The sequence below is a fragment of the Benincasa hispida genome, chromosome 9, assembly GCF_027475165.1.
Source record: "Benincasa hispida cultivar pf3 chromosome 9, pf3_genome.v1.1, whole genome shotgun sequence".
NCBI classification, from domain to species: Eukaryota; Viridiplantae; Streptophyta; class Magnoliopsida; order Cucurbitales; family Cucurbitaceae; genus Benincasa; species Benincasa hispida.
Genome location: NC_143486.1, coordinates 78,791,345 through 78,804,276, shown reverse-complemented (window position 1 = coordinate 78,804,276; position 12,932 = coordinate 78,791,345). Strand labels below are relative to the sequence as shown.

Sequence of the window (12,932 nt, the reverse complement as noted above, 5' to 3'; positions counted from 1 at the left end):
CGCAGTTAACGACTAGCTAGTGCCGCATGGAAAATGACAACAGGTGCAACATAAGAATCTCACGGTTCAAACTAATAGAGGAGACCGTAGGACAATGTTGACACGTTTCCTTCACCCACTTACTATGAACGACTTCCCCCATTCACCTTGTTATTAACCCATGCAAACACTTTCCGTATGGAGCAGTCGAGGTAAAATCGACAAGAAGCCGAGCATGGATCTCACGGTGTGAACTCTTGAGGACGTGAGAGCTAATAACTATTATTCTCCCACTGAAGTGTTCTAAATGTTTGGGTATATTTATACTTAGGTTCTTTTTGGCTAATAAATTTAACCCTAAGTCTAGGTGGTTTATCCAAGTATAACACTTATAAATGGATTTTAAATCTACGATGTCTAGGTGATAAACCGTTTTTATTACCTCACACCGCTCACGAATGCTCATAAAACCGGTTACCAACGCTCAATTATTCGGCTAATCCTCAGGTAGGAGGTGTTCCGTAGACCGTCAACTTAAATACCCCCAGCCTTCGACAAGATTATATACTGGTTGAGTTTGTAACCCTAGTTTTACAAGTTTAACGACCTATTTTAACTATTAAAACAAGTGGTTAACCTAAGTGAGCATGCAGCTGTTCTTTGTTATGGATTTTAAACGTCTAACTCAATTTTATAACAACTTACAAAATTTAAGACATGCTAAACATCCACGACAAACAATAAAGGCATTCAATATCTAATATAACTATTATATTAAATAAAAGAAACCCTAACATGCATACTATATATTATAACATTTTATAACATACTTTTAATGCATGTAGCATGCTTCCTATGGTGGGATTTTCAATCTACGTGACATACTGTATGCACATACAAGACTTATTTAATTCTAGCATACATCACATGCATAAATAATTAAACACTAACTGATATGACTTTAGTTTTAGCAAAAATAAGCAAACAAAATCTAATTATTACAAAACAGCTTCTGAATCGCTCCCAGACCGCTCGAACCATTTCAAAACGAACTTAAGTAGCTTGAATCGGATCCGAATTGTCTGAACCGGACCAACCAAGTCTGAACCAGAGCAACCAAGAACCATTCGAAGCTGAACCGGACCAGACCACAAGAGAATCGGTCGAATCGGTAGCTCTCGCTCATGTTCAACATCCCGCTAAGTCTCATCATTTAGCAATGACGACCATTGTTTTGCACTTTGCCTGATCATTTAGTAAAGCTACACGACCGTTTAGCTTTTCTTCACATCGTCTAATGCATGAAGCTAAACGTGAAGCTTAATGACGATAAGAACAGAGGCTGATTTTCTGGAACTGCAACTCGGCCTCTTCCCTTGTTTCTTCGATTTACAACTTAAATCCAACTCTAATGACGTCAAATAAATTACAGACTCTTGGGAACACATTAAAGCTCATCAAGCAAGAGTCAATTACAAATTTAAATGGAAAATCAAAGCAAAATTTCATCATATTATATTATTAGAATTTGACAAAAGAAATTATCAAAAGAGTCTCCCTTGAACTTCTTTAAATTAATACTAGGGTGATACTGTGTATTGCACATATTTATTCAATTTAATAGTCGATTTAAGGATAAAACTTGAAATAATATTGGTTTATTATAAAGATTAAGTAGTATAGAATTATCAAATCGAGCAGAACTCAATTGATATATAACATTTATAAGTGATCAAAAGGTCTATGTTTTAAATCTTCACATACCTAATATACCTTTTTTTTAAAAAAAAAAAAAAAAAAGTTAGCATAGACCCTATTTATATTATTATTTTTTATTTCGTGAAATAAGATGACATAAAGATGATTATATATGTATATATATAATCTAATCACATGAAAATTTTAGGTAATTGTATTTGGTATCATACTTATTTTTTGTTAAAGACTAAGTCGTTATATTATGAAGATTGACAATTAAGTTTGATAATATTTTTTTACGTTAGAGACTAGATAGTTACAATTTTGAAAGTAGTGACTAAAATATTAGCCGCTAAAGTTCAAAGATTAAATTGTTACAACTCTACAAGTACATGTACTACACCATTACAAATAAAAGTCAAGGGACTAAGTAGTTTCTTCTATGGAAGTTTAGAGATTGAAAGTAATTTTTTACCATTAATGAAATAACTTTTTACGTTGTGAGAATAGTTGTTCTGAAATTACAAAAGACAAAATAGACATATACAAAAGTTTAAAGGGGAAAGGAAATTTATCAAACATATATTTATTATTGGATTATCATGTTTCATATCTATGATGACTACGATCCAAATCACACTCTATGTATTAAATAATACATCACTTCGTTGTGTACTCACTTCAAGCAAGATAGTTATAATGGGGCAAAATACCTGATTTTCGTTCAAAATTAAACTATCAAATCATGATGCGTCATATATAGGGTCTAGGTCATACTATTTACGATCATGCAACGGTGTGAAAGTTACAAGTGCTAGTTCAATACATCTCTATCGTTAAATCATGATATTTTCTCTATATGATTTAGATCGTGTCCAAACATAAACGGATATGGGATACCCTACCTAAAAAGTTCATAAGTTTTTTTAAAAAATATAATCTGAAGAAGAAAAAAAAGGTGAAAAGCCAAATAAATTAGTCTTTTCGCATCATGTCGTTGGAAAAGAAATGCAAGTTACTTTAATCCCATCTTGTGAAGTTACTTTTTATTAAAGCCAAAGTGAATGTTCCATCGTTTCCACGTTCAATCTCTTTTATTTCTGAATCTCATCATTTCCACCGTTGAACTTGGAAATGATTCCTTCCCTTTTATTATTTATTTATTTACTATTTAGAGGATTCCTTCCCCTTTTTAAATTCGTTCGTACACTTGATAGTTGATACTTCTACTTGCAAGTGAGAATCTTTGGAACCTATTTTAGTTTGGACATTAAAATTTATTGTCTATGGTTCTATCTATATTACTTTACAATACAAGCTCAATCACTCCAAAAAAATGAAATATTTTACACTAATGTTTAAATGCATATAAATTTGTAACTTTCAAATTTTAGTTGGACAAATTAGAAGAATAATACTCTATTTGGTTGGTCACTTTGGATTTGGATTTATTATTATAATTTATAGTTTTAAGAGCTTTAGTTTAGGTATATATGGCCATAGACATGTATATATGGATTTACTTTAAATTAAGTTCTAAAAGTTTTACTTTAGGGTTTATGTTATAGTTATGATTTGACCAATAAATAGGTACATCTCTCTCGTTGTAAAACGACACAAACATATCAATAATTGAAATACACTCATGTGAGGGTGATTCCAGTTGGATATGAAAAAATTTGATTTATGACCAATCCACACGGAATGAATAGATAAAAGATAGAGTGGTGAGCCCCTACAAGCTTTTTGCCTCGATCTTCACATGCATGATACACAAGAGATCGATTAACTTTGTTAAAATAATTCATAAATTTACTTCAAACTGTTTTCATATATACCCATGAAAATCTCACTTATCTTCTTCTTTTATCTCTTTACTAACCTTTTATTTTGTTGAGAATTGTACAAAGCTCATAGATACGCTTGGATTCATAGGGTATCGAGAGGAGGCAAAAAGGAACACCAGTATCAAAAGAGAAAAAGTTAGTGCCTCGAGGTTTGGGTTGACTAATCAGATCGATAAATATATCAATCGGAAAATAATTGAGTTGTGCTCAGTCTGGTACCCTGCAACCTCGAGCACCAAAAACCACCTCAACATCGCCAACGTTACATGTAACCAAAGACAAGTGTCAGAAGAAGAGCCTATAAGGGTCCGTTTGATAACGTTCTCATTTCGTTCATTTTTCTCATTTTTTAATAAACTGACATGTTTGATAAGTATTATAGTTTCTTGTTTTAAAAATTTAAGAAAAGTTTGGGGGTGGGGGGGGGGGGTCAAATTTGAGGAACTACCAAAAGTAGTTTCTTCCTATTTTGTTTCCATTCGGGAATATGATTTTGTTTATTATGTATATATATATATATTTCATTCTTTTCTATATTGATTTGGCTATATCTCTTTTACATTTCTTTCTTTCATTTTTTCCCTTTATTAATTTTTTTTTATATTTATATGTTTAATTAAATTTTGAATTTTAAATTTTCCAACATTGAAATTTAAATATTATTTTGATGTTCAAATCGCAAACTTTCAATATGTATATTTAAATATTTTTTTTATTTTACATTTTGAATTTTGCAATATGCATATTTAATATATTATCTTAACTTAAAATTTATTACTTTTAGTATATTTGAAACTGGTTAGAATTTTGTAATATATAAATTTTATTTACTAAAATATTCAATTAGATTCACTTTGATATTTTACAACCAAGACATTAATATATTTATATAACTGAGTCACATTTGAGTCAACATCATTCAAGACAAATGAATTGAATGAGAAATAATATTTCAGATTGAATTTTAGCAACATGTAAATGATAGAAACAATTATATGATAATTATTAACTTTGCATCAAGACTTGTATGTATTTGATAGTGTAAATATTTTATAATGGAATACATGCTATATATTTTTTGTTTTACATAATTAAATTATATTTAAACTATCAAATAAGATAAAATGTTAGGAAAAATATCGCCAGAGGAGTTTGTGGTGGTGGTTGGAGTTGACCGGCAATGGTCAGAGGTGGTGACCAGCAACAAAAAAAAAAAGAAAAAAAAGAAAAGGCAAGGGGGAAAAATGAGAAATGAGAAATGAGAAACAAGAAATAGTTATCAAAAAAGTTTTTGTTTTTGTTTCTTTTTTTTTTTTTTTTAGGAAACAAGACATAAAAATAGTTACCAAACATATCTATGTTTTTAGTTCTTAAAAAAATAAAAAACGAGAAATGTGGAACAAGAAACGGGAAACAGAAAATAGGAAACAGGAAATGGGAAACAGAAACGTTATCAAATGGGCCCTAAATATTCTCGTTCGACGACTCCCATGAGAGAAGAGTAAGTAACTCCAAAGGATTGCCCTAACTAACCTTACTTCTTGTGTGTTTAGCCAAACGATACACTTCTTATACTAAGGCATCATAGTGTGGTATGCTCGACAACATACCAACGTGGAGCTTTCTTATGCAGGTTAGCTTCTAAGCGAGACCAAACCTAGAAGAAGTGAGCCGAAGATCAAGCCAAAGTGGGACTCACAACAACAAATGCGAATGAGATCCAAGCGCCAACACTCTCCATTCAAATAAACTATGATTTATTCAACATACAAACAATTTGATTCGAAGTTTGGCTGAGCCGTAAAGATCATATTAAAACTAAACTCTCGAATTACAATCGATAAGGTAAGGTACCTTATCTTTGATCATTCTCTTGTGTTTATTCGATCTCTATATATTTACATAAAACCAATGGGTGAAAATTAATTGAAAACAAGAGGAATAAAAAGAAGTATGGAAAGAGAGATATGAGAGAGGAGAAGTACATCAAAATTAGAAGTATATGATAAAATTAAACCACCGTATTGGTTTAGGAAAGACACAGCAAAATATACGTAGAATTACATGATCTTTATAAACATCATCATATAATATGAACTTGAAGCCCCATTTTTTTTTCTACATATTACAAAGAGTGAAATTATACGAGCCAAAACTCGTACCATTTATATATTTAAACCCACCTCCCAAAAAAAGAAAAAACACACCAACATTTAAATATATATTTCTGCAGAAAAAGATGGTGATGAGAAAATTAAAGTTAAACGAAAATTAAATTGGAAAAGTTGACAAAATGAAAATGGGCCGCCTCTTTCATTTCTTCATGATTCGACAGCTCTCACAACCATCACGCCGGTGGAGCCTTGGAAGAACAACGCTCGGCGGCGGTGGTTTCCGGCTCGGCGGTGATCGGTAATTCGGTGTCGGCGCTGCCTTTTTGACTGGTCAATTTGTTTAGATGGTCCTTGGCTTTGCCCCACACCACTAAGTATAGCCCCATCACTATGAAAATGGCTCCGATTATGCTGCAACACAAAAGGAAGATTTTGAATTTTGAAACATTTGGAAATTTTCATTGTTTTTTTTTAAAAAAAAAAAATTAAGGCAATTATTAGGCTGTACTCAATCTAATACATCTTTTTATACATAATAGAATTTTCTTTCTACACATTAAAGAATTTTATTTAGTGCGTTTGAACTGTACAGTAGATGGATGGACGCCTTTATAATTTTGAATTTAAGTTATTTTGGCTCCTATACTTTTAAAATGTTTATTTTAGTTATTATACTTATAACTTTGGTTCATTTTAATTTCTCATAATTAAAAAGTAACGATTTTGATAATTTAAAATTGAAATAAAGATAAAAATGAAGAGATGAAAATTATCATTTTTAAAAATTATAAGAACCAAAATGAAAATTTTAAAAATATAAAAATTAAGATAAATAAAATTATTTTGAAAATAGAACGATTAAAGTGAAAAGTTGAAAAACCAAATTTAAAAAAGTATCAATTATATACAAGTCTAATTTTGTCTAACATATCCTACCAGTCTATAACCATTTAATTTATAATCTTTTATTTTCTAATATAGTGCACGTAAATTTCTAACAATTCCTTTAAATAATTTTCATATTTTCCCAAAAATCTTTAATTTGATAACAAAAATCCAATTAGACTTTGAAAAAATGACAAACCCACCCGTTTAGTCAGAACAGTGACTAAAGTTTTAACTACAAGATTAATTAATACGTTCGTAAAGAAATAATGAAGTATGGTGAACAATCAACGGTAAAAAGAGATTGGAAAAGGAAGAAAAAGTAATTAATTACCTTCCAAGGTGAATTTGCTCAGCCAAAACAACGGAGCCAAGGAAGGCGGTAATAATCATGCAGAGAGGGGTAAAAGAGGTAACAAAAACTGGACCACGTTCCCGAATTACCACGCCTTGTATGTAATATGCAAGTCCAGAGCATATCACACCCTAAAATAATAAATATTTGAATTAATTATTTAAACAAAATTAACAAACAAACACAAATAAAAATAATATATATATTTTTTCCAAAAAGAAATTCGAGTTTTTTTCTTTTTCTTTTTCTTTTGTTTCCTTACCGTATAAACAGCGGCAAGTAGACGAGAGTCCCAGCCGATGACCCACACGCTAAAGTCACGCTCCATAATAAGGGTCACAATGGAGCCCTCCACCGTGCCGGCCACGCATATCAGGGCGGTCAGCGACAGCTCCGCCGGGTATTTCCTCAGCGTGAACGACTACAATCAGTGGCGGAGTCAGAACTTTTTATTTACAAATTAAATTTTAATCAAGGAAAATTACAAAATCTCGATTCTTTTTTTGGAGAGAAAAAGAGAATAATTACTTGCAAGATGAAGAAGCCAGACCAGCCGACGATACTGCCGAGAAGCATGAGGGTACCGAGGACCCAGTGCTGGTCGGCGGACTCGCTGCTGCTGCTGCTGTGGGCGGCGTGGCTTCCATGGCCGTGGAAGATTTCGACGATTGGTCCTTTGTATAGAGTCATCACCATTGCTCCGCCGATCGTCACCAATGTTCCTGCCACCTTCGCAATGCTGCGAATCTTCTTCAAGTTCACACTTTCTAGCCTGGTTGATCCATTTTACGTTTTAAAATCGATAAAATTCAAGAAATTATTTTAAATGTTGTAACTTCAAGGGTTGAACATGATTTTACATTTAAGTTAGGAAATATTTGAAGTGGTTGAAATTGATTTAATTTTTTTTTTAGATTGATTGACCAAAAATTTTGTTAAATGAGAAATTTAGATAGTTTTTAAAAATCAAGCTTATTATTACCCCATTCATGAGTTTTTTTAAAAATATATATATATATATATATATATATATATATATTTACTACTCTTCCAATAACTATGATCCCATCTGTTAATCATTTGGTGTTTTATTTTTGTTTTTGAAAATTAAGCTTATAGGTATTATTTCTACTTCCAAATTTCTCATTAGTTATAAGCCAAAATCTGAAAATTACTTTTAAAAACTTGTTTTTGTTTTTAGAATTTAGCTAATAATTCAAAGATTGTACTTGATAAACACGCAAATCATTGTAAGAAATTTGGAGAAAATAGACTTAATTTTTAAAAATCAAAACAAAAAACGAAATAGTTAACAAACGGGATCTAAATTTTTGAAAATTTTAGAAATGTAGTTTTCATTTTTTTTTCCTAGTTTTGTTAATAAACCAACTGTTTCTTTCAAAGGTGCGAAGATATTATAATAAATAAATTGTGAAAAAATAAGTATAATTTTCAAATACAAAAGTTAAATATGAAATTGTTATCGAAAAGCTTACTAATTTAGATTTTTCTAATTTTGATTTGTATATACCACTTTGAAACATATTAAGTAAATTAGGAATCTAATGATCAAAATATGTAAAATTTTGGTAAATCAATTATATATTTCAGTCCACATTTATTTTTTAGAGTAAAAAAACGTGATTCGAAGTTTTTTAAAAAATAAGAATTATATTTAATGTCTAAATGAAGGAAATTGATAAATTAGGAGGTAATGGTTAAATTAAATAAAATTAAACGAATTAGGTAGCATTTTTAAAAGTAAATTAGGTGGCAATTTTAATTAATTATCTGATCTTAAAGTGATTGAGTTAATAACCTACTAAAGTATTAATTATAATAATCGATCAATCAATTAATTAAGATGACCGACAGTTGTTGAGCTTTGAAAGGCACAGTAATTATCCAAGGATGGGATGCGGAAAATAGACAAGAAATTAAAAATCTTTTTGGAAAAAACTAAATTAGAATAGCCCATAATTTTGGAATATAGTGGGAAATGAACAGTAATATATATATATTTTTTAAAAAAACATAAAAATACCTGAAAATGAGAGCCATTATGAAGGTTACTGCAGGGAGAATATTGATGGTGACAGAGGTAAATGTTGCTGAGGTAAGTTTTAAACCCACATAGTATAGATTTTGATCCAACACAGGCCTGTTTTAATCCACAATCATAATTTAGAAATAAAAAAAAAAAAACACCTTAATTAATCCGAAAGCGAAAATACAACATTAAAAACAAAATTGAATTTTTGGGAAGTAATAATTACTCGAGAAAGCCGAGAAGCAATATTCGTGCAAAAATCGGTAATGTCATCTTCGGCCTTATTTTTCTGAAAAATATAGAGAGCAAGAAAAAATCGCATTAATATAAAATAACGATGAGAGGACTAAGTTAGTTACTTCTATATTCTAACAATATAGAATTGATGAATATCATTTTTTTTTTTTATCATAAAGAGATTTAAATAGAACGTGAAATTTTAAGGATCGAAGGAGACCTTTCAAGGACGATAGCGAAGGGAGAGATAACAATGGTGGCAACGACGTGTCGATACACGGCGAGAACGTAATGGTTCATGCCCTTCTTAAGACAAAGCATTGTGACAATATACATCCCTGCATACCCAAATTGCAAGGAAATCATAGCCAAGTAGGGTTTTATTTTTTGAAGTATTCCACAAAACATTGCAAGCCCTGTTTCAGCTCCCATTGTTTCTTCTCCTTCAATCTAGATTTCTCTCTCTAGATGTTTGTAAAGAGAAGAAGATTGAATGGTTTCAAGCTGGTGAAAAAAAAGATAAGAGCTCATGGGCTTCTTATAGCTCATTAAAGCATAGAAAGAGAAAAAAGCTAAAGCACTAATGTAAAATTTTTGGCTTTTATTTATTTATTTATTTTTAAAACAGGTTTGTTTGTATTATCCACATGGAAATCACATAATGCAAATGGCAAAGCCAACTATGTACCGATATGAAATATGATGAGGGTTGTTTCAGATAAAGTTCAAAGCCTACGAATGAGCTTCAGTTCAAGAAAAATTGGGAGATAAAAATGGGAATATGTACGTCTCAAAAGGGAAAAGTCAGACCTTTGGATTTCGAGTTGATCAGTCAAGTCGAAGGAAATATCTTAGTTGAAAAATAATCTGAATTAACTTTGATGTAGTGCTCTACAACCTCGAGAGTCGTAATCTCGCTGACATCATCAATGTTACACGTAACCATAGACGAGTGCTAAAGGAAGGGCAACATTGTAAATAGTCTCATTTAACAACCCCAAGGAGTAGAAGTAAGTAAACTTTGACTATGCTCTCTATGTTTAGCTGAATTATGGATTTCCTGTATTGGTTAGCTCAACATTGCATTTGTTTGAATGACTCTCACGTAGATTGACTCGGAGGACAAGATTAGACCTGAGAAGCGGGAAACATAAAACCCACAAAGGGCTTGCAGCAATGACAGACATGTATGAGATTCTCGCGTGAATCAAATTTATCATCATCATTATTATTCTATTTGTTGTTTTTATTTTTTGGTTAGGGAATAGGAGTGGAAAGGTGAGGAAGATCAGATACATAGCTATTATTAGGATATATGAAGACAAATCTATGCATATTTTTCTAATATCATTGTTTTTAAATAAAATATTTTGGGTGTTTATTGTTCTTTATATTTTTTATAGTAGAATAATAATATTATTGTTTTTTTGGGAGTGGAGTTTTGATTCATTGACCATCAACATATAAGAGGATATCAGCTGGTTGGGTTAGTGCTTCTCTAGCAATGACCCAATAAGACATTGGTTGTGTGGAGTTTATTTTATTTTATTTTAGTCTTTTTTTTTTCTTTCTTCTTTATTTTTTTTGTAATCAATCAATGTATTTGAAGAGTGGAAACCACTTTTTTAAAGATTTAATCCAAATAGCCAACAAGGTAGAATTCACTAATCTATGCATAAACAATTGTTACTATAAAAGGGTCTCCTTTTTCTTCACCAATTGTGGATAAATCTAAGATTTTTGTCATCTACTATATTAAACATATTTTATTAATTATTAATTAACTCGATTTTCTTACATATCAAACTAAAAATAATTATTTAAATTAAATACTACCATTTAAAAGATAAGTAGTGATGTGATTTGACGACTATTATTGAAATATGAATTTGGTTGATATGTAGAATGATAGTTAATTCTTTATTATATTAGTTTTCTGGTTATTCACGCTATTATATTGTTCACCTCAAGCATCTAGTTGGAACATTTCTACTATATTTTAGCCTGTAAATATGTGATATGCCAAGTTGTTATATATATATAATAAGTATATTGAAGTTTTCTTATTAAATTTTGTATTCTACTTAATATTTCTATTTAAATTAAATTTATAGGTACAAATAAGATTTTAAATCTCACATTTATGTATATTACATGTGTAGCTTACATGATTTATAAAACTTCATGCGAGCATAATGTATATATCATTTGACAATAACACGTTATATAGTTATGAGTGATTGATTGTTATTATATATACAGATCAAGTGGTATATCATCCAGAACTATAATTATGTTATTAAAAAGTGAAAAGATTATATAATAATTTGACCACATTTTTTTTCACGTGAATATTCATTGTATACTTCTATTAATCTTAAACGTTCGAACTAACGAGTTATAGTAGATTTAGTTATTTTAATTATTCTCTAGTAGTAAGATGGAAAGAATAATATTGTCTGTAAAAATGATATTCGCATTGTCATATAAATAAGGCAATAATTTTTTCGAGGTAAAAAGTTAATCAATAGAAAAATGGTATTATTAATTTATCTAAGGCTAAAGGATATTAGTGACATCAACAATACATATGGGATCGGCCTAGTGGTCCATATTTTATGATAACTTCCTATTTAGAATTTAATATTTTATGAATTTTTTTGGCATCCAAATATTGTCGAATCAAGACATGTTGATTCGTGAGATTAGTAAATTGAGGTGTGTGTAAGTTAGTTGGACACTCACAGATATTAAAAAAAAGGAAGACATCGACAATATACTTAAATAATTAAAAAAAAAAAAGGAAAAAAAGTCGTAGCATCCCAATCACCAATCATTAACGTACATAAACACGAATTGTTTAAGTAGTTGTCGATTAATTAATGGACTTCAATCAACTCATTAAAATAAACCACTTGAAATTATAAGATAATTAGTGGCCAACTTTTGTTCGTGGCTGTAATAAAGTGAATCCAAAAGTATTAATAGAATTATTGCCCAAGGGTAATTCCGACATACTGCACAAAAATGCTATTCCACGTTGATTTTTTTTATTAATATATTTTGCTTGCTTTATTAAGCGATTAAATCTCTCACTGCTCTTCAACCTGTTTCTGTTTTTATTTGATAAAATATATTTATAGATGTGTTTAATCAATAAATTCAGTCCAGATGAATTAATAATTACTTAATCACTTAATAAGAAATTAATATTTCGTTTATATATTAATGTTATTCTCAATCAAGTCTTTGTTTTGACAAAACGTAAAAATTTATTGAAAAAAATATTAGATGGCATGACATCCAAATACATCATTTTAATGTGAAAAAAAAAATAATAATGTGAGTAGTAAGGATAAATTGTAGCATAGCAGATGAGATGAGATTATTTGATTTATCACCCATGTAATAGTTTAACTAAAAACCAAATAATCTAGCCACGTTTCGTACCAATTTGGTCTTTAATTTTTGAAAAGTAAGCATATTTATTCTCAATATCTTATAATGGTTTTAATCTTTGTAGAGCAGGAGAGTTGAATTCTTAGCAACATTTCAAAAGCACAAAAACATATTTTAAAGTTTTATTTATCTATTTATTTATTTATGAGTTTTCAAATCTATGTTTGATTTTTGAAAACATCAATAAAAAGTAGACAACGAGATAAAGAACGAAGTAGAATGTGGGTTTATAAGTTTAATTTTAAAAGCCCAAATGATCACCGAAGAAAGCTACATAATTGAAATTTGTCTTACTTATCGTAATTTAT

The 12,932-nt window shown here is 29.9% G+C and overlaps 1 protein-coding gene across 1 annotated transcript; it reads right to left on the bottom strand.

Annotated features, from left to right (window-relative positions):
* Positions 1-5,506: 5,506 nt before the first annotated feature.
* Positions 5,507-9,682, bottom strand: LOC120085043 (WAT1-related protein At4g08300-like). Its single transcript, XM_039040878.2, has 7 exons — positions 9,386-9,682; positions 9,155-9,217; positions 8,923-9,039; positions 7,407-7,650; positions 7,141-7,299; positions 6,858-7,009; positions 5,507-6,049 (listed from the first exon to the last, which is right to left on the bottom strand). Exons 1-7 carry the CDS (start codon positions 9,595-9,597, stop codon positions 5,872-5,874), a joined length of 1,125 nt encoding a protein of 374 aa, XP_038896806.1. The 5' UTR covers positions 9,598-9,682; the 3' UTR covers positions 5,507-5,871.
* Positions 9,683-12,932: the final 3,250 nt, after the last annotated feature.